This window comes from Procambarus clarkii, chromosome 39 (genome assembly GCF_040958095.1).
Source record: "Procambarus clarkii isolate CNS0578487 chromosome 39, FALCON_Pclarkii_2.0, whole genome shotgun sequence".
NCBI lineage: Eukaryota > Metazoa > Arthropoda > Malacostraca > Decapoda > Cambaridae > Procambarus > Procambarus clarkii.
In genome coordinates, this window is record NC_091188.1 from 13,618,930 (window position 1) to 13,637,826 (window position 18,897).

General features: G+C 41.1%; 1 protein-coding gene across 3 annotated transcripts in view; it reads right to left on the minus strand.

The window, feature by feature from the left end:
- The window catches only part of Uch (Ubiquitin carboxyl-terminal hydrolase), a 79,372-nt gene that overhangs the window by 1,907 nt on the left and 58,568 nt on the right, over positions 1-18,897 (minus strand). For all 3 annotated transcript variants that reach the window (XM_045746072.2, XM_069338384.1, XM_069338385.1), the window contains 2 exons: positions 6,110-6,185; positions 1,454-1,512 (listed from right to left, as the gene is read on the minus strand). In XM_045746072.2, the coding sequence (XP_045602028.1) occupies positions 1,454-1,512; positions 6,110-6,185 (135 nt within the window). The remainder of the gene's footprint in view (positions 1-1,453; positions 1,513-6,109; positions 6,186-18,897) is intronic.

Here is an 18,897-nt window from a genome sequence, read left to right on the forward strand (position 1 = left end):
TGGAATGCTCTAGGAAGTGATGTGGTGGAGGCTAACTCCATACAGTTTCAAATGTAGATATGATAGAGCCCAGTAGGCTCAGGAATTCTGTACACCAGTTGAAAGGCGGGACCAAAGAGACAAAGCTCAACCTCAGCAAGCACAATTAGGCGAGTACCTGGGAATGTTACCCACTTTTTTTTTTTTTTTTTTTTTTTTTTTTTTTTTTTTTTTTTTAAATTTTGTCCGTTTAGAAGAGCCTTGGGAAACATTATGTGGACCCCATGTAGCCATGGGACTTAAATCTTATGTGGTACTCCCAACCATATATAGCTGTGGTGCGCCATTCTGCAATACTCACTCACCCCAGCTATATATGTATTGCACCCTTTTTAAGGGTTAAAACTAAAATCTTCCAACATGATTATTCTTCAATCTTTTACATTGCTTATTTTTTCTTCAATTGTTCGGTTTGACTTGTCTGGTTTCTGCTTCGATATTTTTAATTTTCCATAGTGCAGTAATTGGAACTTTACATTTTCTGTGGCCTATTGAAAGACTATCAACATTGGATTGGAGTCAAGTCCTCTATATCATCTACCCAGGAAAATTCTATCTGCAAAATATACAGTACTAGTTTGTATCTTTGTCCACTTGGACCATCAGGAAATAAACACTAATCTGCAAGAAACAAGCTTGCCACTTTACAATAGTTCAAGTGGTTGGACAATACTAGGCCCAGTAAATTAGGCTTGGTTTCTGCCTTTTCTCTGGCCCTTTACAGAAACAGAACAGTTTAGTGCAAAAGTGCTTCGTATATTCCATCCATAGTTGCTATAGGTAGTGTAAACATTCATTATTGGGTTAAGCAGATTCATTGCTAGTGTTTTTGCTCAAGCAATCAAGACCCAGGTTATAAGAAATTTGGTGACAACCATCGGGTACTAAGATATAGAAAGTACGTGACTATTAAAAAGGTATAAATGAGGAAGTATACGAGTGTCAACATTACAAGACATTAGCAAAACCTACACACAATAAAGAGATTAGAGAAATCGGCAGGAAAATTAAAGGCAATTAAGGTCTAAAATCAGTTTGGGAGCATGGGGTAAATCAAGGAACAGAGAGAGGGTGAGACAGATCCCAGAATGATGGTGGGCATGTCCCTATGTCTATCTTAGGATATTGAGGGGGATAAGGATAAAGTACAATAGGCTAATCTGACCCCAATTACAATTTCAAACCTAGCACAATAAATGTAATGGTAAAAAGTAATCCCCCCCCCCCCCCAAGTCTTAACACCAAACATGCTCAAGTTTGGAAAAATATACACACAGTGCAACAGTGTTAGTAAAACATGCATACTCTTTCTAAAGCAAAGAACATTTAAGGATGAAAATTTAACTCATATTATTAAAGATAATCTGCATGAAAATAATGCAGTTCTTTACTAAAAGAAACGTGCAACCCCTACTTGTAGAAGTGTGTCTGCAGATGTTGGTCCATGGTTAACTGGGAACTTCCTGCGACCATCTGTGAAGATACAATCATCATTATTGCAAGATGCCATTAAAATTCAGGAAACTACAATCACAGATCACATGTTATAGCAGTGTGCTATACAGTACCTGTATACCTTTACCCATATCTTGCTAGGTAAATAAAATTGTTATATTAGCACAAGGCCAGAAATTTATTCAGTATTGGTACAAGTACTATTATATAGGACACTTCATAATCTTGGAGGACATTTCTTTGTACCTCAACAAAATTGAATTCATCTTCCCTTTTATGATTAAATTACTTAAGGAGCCAATTTCATTTTACTACCGACATCCCTCTAGTCAAATTTCAATAGCAAATACAATTAATAAAAATTAAGGAAATGCTGGAAACCTGTTGGTCAATATTTTTCTATTAGAACCTTTATATCAAAATTTAAAGGGTAAACTGTAAACTTGTGTACACAATACCAAAATAACTACTTGACCACCAGAACACCAACATCAAATTTCAAGGTAAATTCAGTCATTATGAAATTGTGTATCCAACAAGGCCCTGCAAGTACTGTATATAGCCCACTGCAAACGTTCAAATAGTAGTGTAGCATGACAATTCCTTTGCAAAGATTAGTGTTAAACACTGTTCTGCTATTACACTACTACAGTAACAAATTAATGGAATTTCAGTCAAATTTAGCAGTGGAGGTGACTAACTTTAATCCAAGATTTCACATCCCTGGATAAACTCAAGTCTGGGTCGAGTCAAATGCACTAGAGATGCCATACTACACTCTTCTTCCTATAACAAGTCCTTTAGTCCAGTACACACCTTTAAATCATTATGCACAATTGGCTCTTGCTATTTGCAATAAATATTTAAGTAACACTTAAGTTTTCTACAGAAGATGCATTCTAGAAACCTCCAGGTTAACTATTCCATTATTTTCTCAACCCATCAAAATAATATTACCAAGTACCCTATTCTTGCCACGTGTAGTCAAAAAGATTACTATATAAACATTACAGAACACCAGGTATCATGACAAGTATGATCCAAAATGGCACAATACAAAAAATTATTCAAATTTGTGTATTGAATCAAACATATTTAGAAGCTATGTATGACATACACTTATCTATATAAATCAAAATGGAAATGTTTGTTTGTGCATAACCGCTAATCTCAAAGTTCTTAAATTGCTTTGGAATTTTCACACAACGTTCCATTCGCATACGTTCAGGTTTTTATATACATACTATATAGATGTCACGTCTGACAAAAAAAAAAAAAAAATGCTTTTTCTGAAAAACTGTGTTTTTCATGTGAGGGAAATCTTCGAAACCTCTTTACCGATTGCTTTGAAATTTTGACAACGTTGCATTTGAATAGGCGCGTCTTTTTATATATCTACTATATACATGCCTCACCTGTGACAGGAAATTTTTTTTCTTTTTTTAAACAGCGCCATCTGTTGGACGTAAGAGCAACACATGCTGTTATCTCCGAAAGTTCTCCACCGATTGCTTTGAAAGCTTGACACAACGTTGCATTCAAATAAGCGCGTCTTTTTATATACCTACTGTATACATGCCACCCCTGTGACAGGTAAAAACATGCATTTTTGAAAAACAGCGCCATCTGTTGCATATAATAGCAACATGCATGCTATACTAAATGTCATGAATTCCATTTCAATGTTTCCAATTGCATTGATAAATTTTATTTTCATAGATTGATATATTTTATTTTTTAAATTTAATTATTTTGTGTGACATTGTGTTGGAATTGAGCTGTGTTGTTTACCATACCGATCATTTCATAAGTATGAGTATAGATGCCACACCTGTGACAGGTAAATCTATGCGTTTCTTGAAAAACAGCGCCATCTCTTGCATTTAAGAGCAACACACATGCTATACTAAATATGTTACAATTACATTTCAATGTTTCTGATTGCATTGATAAATTGAATTTTCATAGATTTTGATTTATTTTCATTTCGATTTAATTATTTTGCGTGAACTGTGTTGGAATTGAGCTGTGTTGTTTACCATACCGGTCATTTCGTGTGTATAGTTTATTTTCTTATTTTTTCATATTTTCATTTCATTTTTTAACTTTTTCTTATATTTCAGTGATGGGAACATCAGATCACTATGTTCCCAAATTTCTGGTGGGAACATCAGACCATTTGGGAAGGCATCAGACGAGGGAGTGGGGAATGGTGGGGATGACGAGGGGACGAGAAGTGAGAGATGGTGGGGAAGACGAGGGAGACAATGGAGAAGGTAATGGTGGGGAAGGATGAGGGGACGGGGGAGTTTGGGATGGTGGGGACGAGGGGATGGTGTGAATGGAGAATGGTGGGGGAGGACAAAGGAAAAGAAGTGGGGCATGGTGAGAAGGAAGAGGGGATGGTGGAGTGGGGAATGGTTGGGAGGCCAAGGAGATGAGTGAGGACTGAATGGTGGGGAGGACGCGTTGCTGAGCCACAGCAACATGTGGCCGGGTACTGCTAAAATACAATAAATTTTGAAAGTGCCAAATACAGATCAAGAGCTAAGGGGGAAAAAAAAAAAAACTACAGTGCTGACCAACTAACTGTAGCAACCAATTGGTTGCATCTCCCTGCAACCAATTAGTGGTGGTTGAAGAGGGAAGGTTAGATTAACCACATGAAATAATACAAGGTATAACCTAAAGATGATGTTGCCAAAGAGTAAAATAGGCATGTGTTGAGCTGAAAATATTTTTAACACTTCCGGTGGGCAGGTATGCTTCTTGCTTCCAAAATTAAAACAATTGTTAAAATTCCATTGTTTTTAGCTCATTATGGAACTAGTTTTAAAATGTGTGCCTTTAGATTGCAAACAATTTGATACCAAAATGAACAACAGCACAAAAATTGAGATGAAAAACCTGAAAAAAATTACATATTTTAGTGTGGGTGTGTGCTCACGGGAAACGCCAGGCCGACCTTGGGGTGGGCTGGGGTGCACACGCCAGGCCGTGCAAAGTCATGGGAGGGAGGGAGGGTATCCCTGTGAAAAATTAAAATAATTACCCTACTTTTGGAATACAAATCTAGCAGTCCAAGATATACAATGTGGGAAAATATTTGAGTATTACAATATAGGAAGACCAGCATCTCAAATTATAGCATTATTAATCTTTCCCTATAATGGCATCATTCCGAGGAATTTCCTTCTCATCTCATGAAATTTGGGAAATAATAACTAGCAAATGATACCAAATATAATTATCAGGAGAAAACCTAAAGTCATTATGAGTATATACCACTTTGACGGTCAGGAACTGAATTCCAACCTGTAGGAAGAGAGACTGTTCTTGTAGACTGGATGGTAGAGCCACAATCAAAATATCCCAAGGTGAGCACACCGACAAACAAGGTGCTGTACAAGAGTATTCAGCCACTTCAATGTTGACAAATGTCATCGAGGCGTGTACTGCGTAGGGATAAATAATAGGAATCTGAAAATTCTGCTTCAATAGGTGCGAAGAAGCAAAAGGTCAGGCCAGAAAAGGTTGGAACGAAAGAAACAGAAGAGCCATGAACACAATGCACTACTAACCCCAGCACTACACCATTTTATAGCTTCCCAATCCGCAGGAAAACTATCAAAACTTTTTTCCTTCTAATATTCTTAAAATGAGTTCTCTAATTAAAAGGGAACAAATATAATGTACAGTATGTGACTTGGGTTGTGGTGAAGCCCAGAAGTCGGGCAATTCACTAGTGTTCATGCATTATTTACCTCATTGTAAATCCACAAAGGGCTGGGAGTTGCCAGGAACACTTACATTTTCAATTTTTTGGTTTTCTAGTTATAATCAATAGCATGCCATCCAAGACATTTATACAAGTGTGGAATGCCAGAATGTTCAAATACATGTCACTAATATGTACACAATTACATGAATAACAGTCTTTGCTGTTATTACACCATGCACAACATTTTAAGCAACATTACAAACTACTAAGCAACTTGGGTAAAGGATAGATATTGTAACCCATTATCAGTTCAGCCTACCTCTCCATATTAAATTATAACTGAACACACTGAATTCTGTATTTTGTCCATATTTTTTTTAAGGCAGTGATCTACGGTTTTAGGTTGTCAATGATATTAGTATCATGAAAATTAAACAGATTATCAGATTTTACAAATCTTCATTCAAAACCATATCTTGAGGTTATCTTGAGACGATTTCGGGGCTTTAGTGTCCCCGCAGCCCAGTCCTCGACCAGGCCTCCACCCCCAGGAAGTAGCCCATGACAGCTGACTAACACCCAGGTACCTATTTTACTGCTAGGTAACAGGGGCATAGGGTGAAAGAAACTCTGCCCATTGTTTCTCGCCGGCGCCTGGGATCGAACCCAGGACCACAAGTCCAGCGTGGTGTCCACTCAGCCAATCGGCTCCCTATGTACCATGTACACAGTAGTCTTGCAGTTACCATGTTATGCATTTTATTAGTTTGTTTATAAAGATCAGTTGTACATTAAAATTGCTGTAAAAAGTAGTCATGTTAACACCTTCAGTTTTACTTTCTGTATAAATGGCACTTACAACAATATTAACTTTTATAAAATTTGACAACTTACCAAGTTCATAAAGGTTACCATCAACTTCTACCATGGCAATAAAGTGCTCATTCACCACAGCATCACGTTCGGGTGCCTGCAGAAAAAATGCAAGATTAATGTTACTGAAGTGTTATTCACGCAGAGACAGACACACACACATGGAGCATCACACTGAGGAGTCACTGCTGGAGGCTCCAGGAGAATTCAAATTATCTAAGTGTTGAGAGTAGGGTGGGGCTGCAAGTGGTGTCCCAGAATACATGAAGGTGTAGGGAATTTGTAAAGAAACTCAGATAAGAAATAAGTGTTAATGAATGAAAAATCTGTAGTAGAAAAGTTGATCTTTCAAAATAGCAGAATGTCAACAAAGATCACCACCACCACAGGGGAGGACAGTACCCCATCAGAGGAATATTTTGCAGGTTTCTCTCAAGATGCAATGAAAGGTGGTTTTCTTGGCAGGTTAGTGATTATTGAGGATATGCTAAAAAAATATGAAGAAAAGGTAATTAAATTAGAACAAGAAAATGAAGGTCTGAAAATTGAGTTTTGTAATTTAAAAGTAAGTATTTTCCAGCAAGGTAAGGAAATTAACAGCTTGACTGATAAGGTAAGGATGCAGGACACACACACATCAAGGAACTGGTAAAGGATAATGAGGCATGGAAAGTGAAGAGTAGGGAATTTGAAGAAATAAACAAGAAAATACTCATATGGTGAACAACTACCAAGGGAGCCTCAGGGCTAACATGGAGTTAGGCAAGGAGATGCAACAAGAAACATCACTGGCAACTCAAATAGAGGAGGCTAATAAAGAACTAGAAAAGTATAAAGAAATAATAAGCGACATATGCCCAAGTTGTAAAAGAGAGAGACGATTAAGGAAGTGTGTTTGGAAGTCAAAACAAGAAATGACAAACAAGAAGTGGATCTTAGGCAAGCAATTAGGAAAGAACTCGTTACCAACAGTAAACTGGTACAAAACACTGCAGATAGAAGTAAGTCCATAATAATTTTTGGATGTTTAGAGAAGGAAATTTCCTCTAGGGTAGACAGAGCAGCAGCAGAGATGAAAATCAGAAAAAATAGTAGGATTAGGAGAAGGCCTAAATTCAAAGGAGCATGTTTGAGAGGATGGTCTCAAGATTATCCCACAGCTAACTTGAATGGCTCATTGCAGTGCACAGTGCACCAATCTCGTGCACAAGCCCTATCTCTTAACCCTGAATAGTAATCTGTCATGTTGGGTGTCCCCAGGATGCCCACATAACCAGGAATACTTATAAAATACAGAGGCTGCCGTATGCCCTAGGGTAAATTAGATACAGGGAAGTTAAGCATACTTGCCACAGGGTCAGTGATTATATAGCTGGTGCCAGGCGTGAGAGAGAGAGGGGACGCCAGCGAGACAACAGATCTGACCTCTGGGGTCAGCCTCAACCGGCGCGATGGAGAATAACTGCGACGTGGTTGTGACGTGTTCATGATGTCAGCTCTGTTACTGATCATGGAACGATCAATATGATTGGTTCTCGCTCTTTTGCTGAAATGCCATTGGTCAATTGTAACCCCTTGTGTTTGTGCCCCACGAGGAGCCCTGCATTCTCTTTCAAGGGTATTCACGTGAGGAAGCCTGTACATAGAGGACGAGTCCTGTTCTGTCTATCGGCCAATAAACAAAAGAACACCATCTATTCCTCATCATCAAGTTAAACTAGACGTCTTTTCGATATACCAACGCTCGCCCGGAATCGCGATTGTGACTATATTGTTTAGAAGTCTAGTGACAAATCACCAGAGCGAAACAGATTGGTATCGGGTAACCCCTGGTGACAAATAGAGATCATCTGAGAGTGACCTAGAGTGAACTATGGTAGTGCCGCCGCCTAAGTAAATCTGCGAGTGACTTTTGGCACAGTGTACCACTTGGTACCATATAACCTGCAGCCGCCACTGTCCAGAGCGAGTAGCTAGCCGCCACCCGCCTTGCCTCGCTGTACTACGTGACGTCACTACCCTTACTCACCGCCAGTGTCACCAAGTGTGCGCGTGTGTGTGTGTGTTAGACATACAGCGCACGCCCTCCTGCGAGTACCCTCCGTGTCAAGTACAGTTTGTTGGGAAAGCCTGTCGTCAATGGTCTCATGTCAGAACGAGCAAAACCAGCTGTCAGGCCACCTACAAGTTCTTGCATAAATGTGCTCAACCGAGTAAGTGAAAAGGAGAGGTAGCCATACCCGTAAGTACAAGATCTTGTTTCTATATTATTGTTGTGTGTGTTGATCCGAGGGATCAACCACAGTTCTCGCCTTCTCATACCTGACACAGGTATACGCGAAGACACGTGAAGACACCTGACGGTGTATGCGTGTTTATCTGCGTGGTATCACATTACACTCGTCTGTGAATGTGAGTTTCACATACACCACACATTTAGTTAGTGTGTGATAAATATTGTGCATGATTATTGCCTGTCCCATTGACAGTGCCATTGTGATTTATTGTGCATCATCATTACCCGAGTATCCAGTTGGAACTCTTGTAACCCCTTTGCACACTGGCAGTTAGGTTTGCTGTGATAATGATAGGCGGTCAATTGTGTTAAGTTAGGCGTTTCTCCATGAGTGGATCCTGGTTGATACCTGGTTGATGGGGTTCTGGGAGTTGTTCTACTCCCCAAGCCCGGCCCAAGGCCAGGCTTGACTTGTGAGAGTTTGGTCCACCAGGCTCTTGCTTGGAGCGGCCTGCAGGCCCACATACCCACCACAGCCCAGTTAGTCCGGAATGTCTTTCAGAAAACAGTCTAGTTTTCTCTTGAAGATGTCCACAGTTGTTCCGGCAACACAGTACAACCTCGATTCAGCGTACTATATGGGACCAACCCCAGTTCGTTGGAGCGTTGGATTCGTTGCAAGAGGTGACCTTCAGGAGGCGTTTGTGTCTATCTTTTTCTTGTACACAATAAAAATGCATCATCATATTACATACTCTACCTATACATTACTTCTCTACTAAAAAATACTGTAATTCATTAATTTACCTTATTGTTGAAGTTATGTCCATCTTGAAGTTTTGGAAGTTGTGAATGCTCTACATTAAATACGTACTGCAGTGCATTATGCCGTTAGCACTGTGTTGATTAAAAGTAGTTCTGCTGTATGTCGAGTACTACAATACAGTTTATGAAAACTATTGTACACTAAAATTACTGCAACTTTAGTTTTAACACTGTGTACACTTAAATTTAACACTTGTTCTAACTGTTCATGCTGCACACGATGTTTTTAGATGTTTGCATCAGCTTTGCTGGTGCTTGCTGCTTCTGAGTTGGTGCTGGGCACGGCGGCTGTGCCCGTGCTGGGCACGGCTGTTCTCGTGCCCGTGCTGGGCACGGCTGTTCTCGTGCTGGGTACGGCTGTTCTCGTGCTGGTTGATTTTCTGCTACTAGTTCTTGCAAAATATTGCTTCATTTTTGGCATTAATAAGGCACTATTAGTAAGCCCCTGAGACATTTTGTTTTATAACCTAAGAGCTGTAGTAAAAAAATGGTCAATTCCACGATTATTCTTCCACCGGCGGATAAATACTGTACGTCAATCGCAGACAAAGCTAAGGGCACTGGGTGCATACTGTACGAACGCAGATTAAGTCTATACGTACACCCTTCAGTAGGCTGGTGTTTAAGCCTGATCCAGTAACAAATTTCTCTTAAATATTCGATTTACATCAAATTATATATTTTTGGGTTATATATTTAGTTTAGCAACATTATTACGATAATAAGAGCTATAAAAAATACTTATTTTGGAACTGATTTATTAATTTTATTATTTCGAAGCCGTAGGTCACTGAACTGTGGCGACGAAATCGAACAAAACACTGCCTGGTATTGTGTTCGATTTCCAGTAACATATTTCTCTCAAATATTCAATTTACATCAAATTATATATTTTTGGGTTACATATTTAGTTTAGCAACATTATTACGATAAGAGCTATAAAAAATACTTACTTTGGAACCGATTTATTAATTTTATTATTTCGAAGCCGTAGATCGCTGAACTGTGGCGATGAAATCGAACACAACAAGCATGGTGTTGTATGGACAGGGATTAGACCTGTCCACTCGTGCTATAGTTGTGCTGCCAATAACGTGAATAATTTCTCAAATGGGAGATATCTATCTTATTACAGTATATTTTTGGTTTTATTTAGTTTAGTTTAATTAGGATAATAAAGAGTTATTAAAACACCAGTTTTAGAAATGATTAATGTGAAACGTTCAAAGCCATGGGTCACTGAACTATGACAACACACACGAAAGTGAGTGAAACCTTCACTGTAAAGCGAGGTTTACTGTACAGTATTCCCTTAACAGTGAGGTTTACTGTACAGTATTCCCTTAACAGTGAGGTTTACTGTACAGTATTCCCTTAACAGTGAGGTTTACTGTACAGTATTCCCTTAACAGTGAGGTTTACTGTACAGTATTCCCTTAACAGTGAGGTTTACTGTACAGTATTCCCTTATCTGTCCACCCTCACTCGTCTTGTTTCATCACAGAAAATGTATATAAGAAGATTTCAACATATTAGCTAGGTATTCACGCTTCAGCCTTTAAATTAATTTACAAAGATACGTGTGCCACAAATCGGTGAACGAAAATCTTTGAAACTCAGTCGTTCACTTGTGTTGACGACTCTGGCTGGTGTTTGGTTAATATGCGTCACTTCTTGTGGACCATTCTGGCTGGTGTTTGGTTCATATGATTCACTTTTTGTGTGGTCCACTTGTGTGATCCAACTTGTCTTATGAAGGAATTATTAATTGTAATCTGTGATAGAATGAGACGGTGTCTCACCACTCTGTGAACTCTGTCCCAACATCGTAAGCTTGTGGACCACTTGTGTGGGACCACCTTGTGTGGGACCACCTTGTGTGGGACCACCTTGTGTGGGACCACCTTGTGTGGGACCACCTTGTGTGGGACCACCTTGTGTGGGACCACCTTGTGTGGGACCACCTTGTGTGGGACCACCTTGTGTGGGACCACCTTGTGTGGGACCACCTTGTGTGGGACCACCTTGTGTGGGACCACCTTGTGTGGGACCACCTTGTGTGGGACCACCTTGTGTGGGACCACCTTGTGTGGGACCACCTTGTGTGGGACCACCTTGTGTGGGACCACCTTGTGTGGGACCACCTTGTGTGGGACCAACTTGTGTGGGACCAACTTGTGTGGGACCAACTTGTGTGGGACCAACTTGTGTGGGACCAACTTGTGTGGGACCAACTTGTGTGGGACCAACTTGTGTGGGACCAACTTGTGTGGGACCAACTTGTGTGGGACCAACTTGTGTGGGACCAACTTGTGTGGGACCAACTTGTGTGGGACCAACTTGTGTGGGACCAACTTGTGTGGGACCAACTTGTGTGGGACCAACTTGTGTGGGACCAACTTGTGTGGGACCAACTTGTGTGGGACCAACTTGTGTGGGACCAACTTGTGTGGGACCAACTTGTGTGGGACCAACTTGTGTGGGACCAACTTGTGTGGGACCAACTTGTGTGGTCCAACTTGTGTGGTCCAACTTGTGTGGTCCAACTTGTGTGGTCCAACTTGTGTGGTCCAACTTGTCATATGAAGGAATTATTAATTGTAATCTGTGATGGTATGGTAAAGTTTTCTACCACTGTGAACTCTGTCCCAACATCGTAAGCTTGTGGACCACTTGTGGACCACATGTGCGGTCCACTTGTGTGATCGAACTTGTCATATGAAGGAATTAATAATTGTAATCTGTGATAGAATGTGAAAGTTTTCCACCAGTCTGTGAACTCCCCCGCTTCGGCGAACCATTGTTCGTAAAAGAGCGTGGAGAAACTATAAAAATAACAGGACACTTGAGAGCAGAGAAGGTTACCAGAGAGCCAGGAATGAATACGTCACGGTGAGAAGAGAGGCAGAAGGGCAATATGAAAACGACATAGCAAGCAAGGCTAAGACCCAACTCAAATTGCTGCACAGCCACATCAGGAGAAAGACAACAGTGAAGGAACAGGTAAAGAAACCGAGGATAGGGGCAGACAGATTCACTACAAACAGCAAAGAAGTGTGCAAGGAACTCAATATGAAATTCCAGGAAGTCTTCACATTAGAGCAAGGAGAAATTCCAGAGATAAGGAATAATTAACCAGGCACCACTAGAGGAATTCGAGATTACCAGTGGAGATGTAAGGAAGCTTTAGCTAGAGTTGGATGTGACAAAGGCTATAGGCCTGGATAAAATATCACCATGGATACTAAAGGAAGGAGCAGAAGCACTGTCTGCCACTCTCCATGGTGTATAACTAATCACTGGTAGAAGGGGAAGTGCCAGAAATTTGGAAGGCGGCAAACATAGTCCCGATATACAGGAAGGGGGATAGACAGGAGGCACTGAACTACAGGCCAGTGTCCCTAACTTGCATACCATGCAAGTTAGGGACACTGGATACCCAAACTCATTTATTGGGAGGCAGACTTGTGTAATGGGTAGAAACCTTGTGCAAGATAATATGGAATGCTCGTTGGCAAATCACTTGGTTAGTGATCACTATGCAGTTTCTGCTTCCTATGAGGTACAGTGTGATGTACCTCTGACATCAGAGATGGAAAATGAATATTCCAAATGGTTTGCATAACCACTATTAATTTTATTTCAAAATGGTATCAAGATTAGACAATAACGAATGTACAAGCCTTCTCCAGAGATCTCGTCGATACGATTACTACCTAATACGACACATGGGTGTGTTGGGAACAAGCCGTAAGCCTAGCAGAAGTGGACAACACCTACCACCACCCAAGTGTGTCCTTGACCCCGTATTTGTTAAAGAACATGAACGAGTAAAGCAGCTTGGCAATACATACAAACGAACCAAAGCACAAGGTGACTTGCACATTTCTAGTTGCAAATAGAGAGGCGAGAGACGAGCAACATTATACATAATAAACGTTGGGAAGAGTTCCTACAAAGTATAAATGAGCAAACACTTGAAGTTTTGGGAGGATACAAAAAATCTTTAGATGCAACCCAACTAAACCATTGCACCACAGTCCACTAGAACAAGCAAACATTCTCCTTGATCAATGGGCACTCAAGTTACGAATCTGGCTAGTTCGCACACTTTTCAGGCCAGATTTACTCACCCGCTTCGATGAAGCTGGGGATGTTCGGATTTGTGTATAATGTCAAGAGTTCACAGACTGGTGGAAAACTTTCCCATTCCATCACAGATTACAATTAATAATTCCTTCATAAGACAAGTTGGATCACACAAGTGGATCACATAAGGGAGCCATATGAACCAAACACTAGCTAGACAAGTAACGACTGAGTTTCCATGATTTTCACTCACTGATTTGTGGCACACATCTTTGTAAATTAATTTAAAGGCTGAAGTGTGATTAGCTAGCTACATGTAAAATCTCCTTGTAGACATTTTCTTTGATGAAACAAGATGAGCGAGGGTGGACAGATAAGGGAATACTGTACTGTAAACCTCACTTTATATTCCTTCGTCTGTGTAATAGTTCAGCGACTCATGACAGTTTCAGATTAATAAATCATTTCTAAAACCAGTGTTTTAACAGCTTTTTATCATCCTAATTAAACAAAACTAAGCAAAAAGTATACTGTAATATGACATCTGCTATTTGAGAAATTATGTTACTGGAACAACAATTCCAGCGTAAGGGGACAGGTCTAAGCCTTATACACCCAGCATCATGCGTGTTTCATTCGATTTCGTCGCCCCAGTTCAGTGACCTGTGGCTTCGAAATAATAAAATTAATAAATCAGTTCTAAAATAAGTTTTTTATATCTCTTATTATCTTAATGTCACTAAATATATAACAAAAATATATAATTTGATGTAAATCAAATGTAAGAAATTAATGTTACTGGATTTGGCTTAAACACCAGCCTACTGCAGGGCGTATAGACCTAGTCTGCGTTCATACAGTAGGCACCCAGTGCCATTACTTTGTCTGCGAGTGACGTGTTTGTCCGCCAGTGGAAGAATAATCGTAATAACCCACCAGCCTTAATCAACACCTAAGGATGATGAAAGATATTTGTCTCAAGGACATGACAAAAAGGAAGGAAACAAACGAAAATGAGTCAATATTTACAAACTAGTAGCAGAAAATCAACCAGCACAACAGCCGTACCCAGCACCAGCACAACAGCCGTACCCAGCACCAGCACAACAGCCGTACCCAGCACCAGCACAACAGCCGTACCCAGCACCAGCACAACAGCCGTACCCAGCACCAGCACAACAGCCGTACCCAGCACCAGCACAACAGCCGTACCCAGCACCAGCACAACAGCCGTACCCAGCACCAGCACAACAGCCGTACCCAGCACCAGCACAACAGCCGTACCCAGCACCAGCACAACACCAGCCTGCACCAGCTCAAAAGCAGCTGAAGCCAACACAGCAGCAGCAGCAAGTACCAGCAAAGCTAATGCAAACCTCTAAAAAACATTGTGTGGAGTGAACAGTTAGAACAAGTATTAAATTTAAGTGTGTACATAGTGTTAAAATTAAAGTTACTGTAATTTAAGTGTACAATAGTTTTCATAAACTATTGTAGTACTCAACATATAGCAGAACTACTTAACAGTGTTAACGGCATAATACACTACAGTACGTATTTACTGTACAGCAGGAGTTGCAGCCCTGCTCCTGTGCCAAGCAAGTCCACAACGGGCTCACCATAGCCTGTGCTACTTTGAACTTATTGTACCAAGTAGTGAATCTTAAACAACCACCAACATACTGTACAGCATTCACAACTCCATGATACTTCAAGATGGACATAACTAATAAGGTAAATAACAAATTTAATTTTTTTTTTTTAGTAAAGTAGTAATATATAGGTACAGTATATAATAATGCATTTTTATTGTGTAAAAGAAAAAAAAAAAGACCAACGCAAAACGCCTCCTGAAGGTCACCTCTTGCAACGAATACAACGCTCCAACGCACTGGGGTTGGTCCCATATAGTGCTTTTAATCAAGGTTGTACTGTACAACTCGCTCCCAATTAACAGAGAAACTTAATGACACGCCCCAACAGACAATGAACCATCTGAGAAGTTGGATTTTGGCCCACTTCTTAGCTAGCTTACATTTATTAGATAGAAGAAGAAAGAGGTACTTTGGCCTTTGAAAATTTCGGAGATGTGCACAGGGTGTGCACAAAACCCCATCTTCCTTGTTAATGAAGATAGAAGGTCGAAATTACATCTCATTTGAATGGGGATGCCTTCAGCATTCCAAAGAACTAGCCCTCGTTAATGTAAGTATTCTCAGTGAATAGTTACAGGTTCTCTCTGAATTTTGTAAAGTTGGCCCCATAGCAACAGTGAGAGGAGGGTAGAGGTACTCAAGTCTTTAAAGGTTCCCTGCTGGTGACGTGATGTCACCAGCCGGCTTCGCCGTGATTGGTCACGGCATGAGTGCGCCTTAGGCCCTCGCGGGCACTGACTGGTTGAGTGCCTGGCATCAAAGGGGAGCCGCTGCCTGTATTTCTCGCGCCAAATCGCCGCGGGCGTGAGATTCCCGCCCAGGGGTGCGCATTCTGTTTTGAAAGCCACGGTGTCAAAACGTTGGAAGCCCTGGTCCTGGCCAAGACCTCTGGTTCCTCCCGTCAATATCAAGAATACAGCCAGCTTATTACCTGTCGGCCGTCCCTACACCACCGCCACAAAATCCGGTTATGAAAGGGCATCGCCAGAAGTTAATATAACGAAGATACGTGGTGTCTTAGCCGTCAGCCAGAATCACCCCACCACAGATGCAACCAGACTGTGTCCAAGTGATCGTGAGTTATCGGCTTCACCGTGAGCAATTTGTCATTTTATTGCTCAGTAACTGAGAAGTAAGAATCAAGTTATGAACAAGTTGTTCGTTCTCTCTAGTTTCCCTACAGGACCTAGTTCGATTCCATGAGGAAGCACGATAGGTAAACACCTCTACAGTTGTCCTGTGTGACCACTGTAGGCGTACTTAAGTGTGTTTGTCATCTTACACTTCAATTACCCACATTTAGCAACTTTTGCAACAGTGTCATTGTGTGCATTTGTGGTTAGTGTGGTTTCAATATTATACCATCATTAGGTTAACCCATTTCCATGCCGTTCTGTCTGTACTTCCAGGAGACATGCTGTAATATCAAGTAAGGTTATATTACATTGTTGACACAAGTGTCAGTGTATTGTGGTTATTATTGTTTACTGACACGTGTGTTGGCGTGTTGTGTTCATTAGTGTATTCACCTAGTTGTGCTTGAGAGGATTGAGCTCTACTCTTTCGGCCCGCCTCAACTGTCAACCATTTCTAACTACTAGTTTTTTTGTTTTTTTTTTTCACATCACATCCACCCCAGGAAGCAGCCCGTGACAGCTGACAAACTCCCAGGTACCTATTTACTGCTAGGTAACAGGGGCATAGGGTGAAAAACTCTGCCCAATGTTTCTCGCTGGGCGCCCGGGATCGAACCCGGGACCACATGATCACAAGTCCAGCGTGCTGTCCACTCGGCCGGCTGGCCCCCGAATAGTGTAATTACCAAAGTGTAGTTACAAGATGAGAGCTACGCTCGTGGTGTCCCGTCTTCCTAGCACTCTGTCATATAACGCTTTGAAACTACTGACCTAATATAATACTGTGTATTATATTAGGTGGTCTCTGACCCGGTGTACTTTGGTTTAGTGTATTGCGTATTGTTGCACTGATCTCCGTGAGCGCGTACAGTGTTTTGAGTTCAGCACCTCGAGACGTCTGTGTAACTGCTTGTTCAGTAACTTTAGTAATCAGTATACTTTGTGTTTATGTACTCGAGACGTCAGTATACTTGCGTTTGTTTAATCTTGAGAAGTCTGTACTTTGTTAAGTGCCTTGTGGAGTCAGTATACTCCGTGTTTACTATTCTTGAGACGTCAGTGTAACAGTGTTCATTTTTCTTGAAGTCAGTGTATTGAATTAACGTAGTAAATTGTTGATTTAGTATGCGGTGATTAGTAATCGTGTTGACTAATCGCCGTTTGTTAGCAGTCTCAGTGACGCTGAGTCCTTTACTTCAATTTGTCGTGAATTACGTTGAGCTGTATTAAGTTTTATGAATAAACTAATTGTTGAACTACAAGTGCCTTTACGTTCACACCTTCAGAACCCTTGTACCCAGTATTGACTGCCATTATCACTTATAAACGTGATCCCTTTCACGTTGCCTGGATTACTTGGATTTGAACTGCGTTCATGGCCGCACACATCAAATAAATTCTATTTGATGTGATGAGCTACTCTGATTACCTCCCTCTGAGGTCCCAGAAGCTCCATGACCCAGTGGATAAGGAGCCGGTCGGTCGAGCGGACAGCACGCTGGACTTGTGATCCTGGGTTTGATCCCAGGCGCTGGCGAGAAACAATGGGCAGAGTTTCTTTCACCCTATGCCCCTGTTACCTAGCAGTAAAATAGGTACCTGGGTGTTAGTCAGCTGTCACGGGCCTCCTGGGGGTGGAGGCCTGGTCGAGGACCGGGCAGTGGGGACACTAAAAGCCCCGAAATCATTGAGATAACCTCAAGAGTGCCAAGGATTTGGACTCCTGCAGCTGCTCTATGCATCCCTGGTCAGTCATTAAAGTATAATCTGCCCTCAGCATTAGTTTGATGCTAGTTTAGTCCTTTCCTGACCGAGGTTTCTTGTAACCTATTCACCTCTAAAATAGATAATCTCACACCATCAATCTTGCCTGTACAGCTATCGACGTGTTGAATCTTGGTGATGTAACTGAATGGGAATTAAATCTTATACTAAAGATGGGCAAATCAACTGCTTTTGGAGAGGACAGTATTACTTATAGTTTACTGAGATTAGTCTCACAAGTACCAGGTAATCCACTTTTGGTGTTAGAGAGAGTGAGTAAGTGAAGGAGTATTACCTGATGTTTGGACAAAGTGTCGTCATTCCTATCCCCAAACCACATTCAGATAATTAGAGACCCTATATCTCTAACATCGTGTGTTTGTAAAGTGCTTAACGCATTGTCCTTAACCGACTTTTGTATCGTATACAGGGGCGCCTGTCACCAACTGTTTGGATTCATGTCAGGGCTCAGCCCACAACACTGTTTTTGCTGAATACTTTGCTCATATTGAAGCTTCCCCTCAAGCAGTCTTCATCGACCTAGCAGCAGCTTTTGATACCGCAAACAGGGAAAGCATACTAGAATATAGTATGTTCCTCGCCATTCCTTGCCGAGCTAGTAATACAGGAAAATTACTGAAATGGATAAAGGGCTATTTGTCTAATCAAACAGTATATGTTTTGTTAAATGGTGTTAAAAGCACAGAGCAAACACTTAGAACTCCACAAGGAGGGGTCCTCAGCCCCTTGTTATTCAACGTTCTAATGCATAAAGATCTTCCAACTAATAATGAAGACATTTATGCTGGTGACATGTTCACAGGCTGCCTCCAAGCCAAGAATGCAAGTTCTGCTCGACACTTTTGCTACTAGAGCCGAGGCATGTGGCCACCTTATCTCTGTACAGAAAACTCGTGCCCTCCTTCCATGTGGTATTCCACTACCCAATTATCATATAGATGGGCGAGCACTTGAGAACTGAGTTTTACAGATACCTTGGTGTCTGGTGTTAATGACCCTGGGTACCTTTCTTCTCTCAAGAAGACAGATTAAAACCCTTGAGGGTCCTTGTTTGTGTCAATCATGGAATTAACACGAGACTTG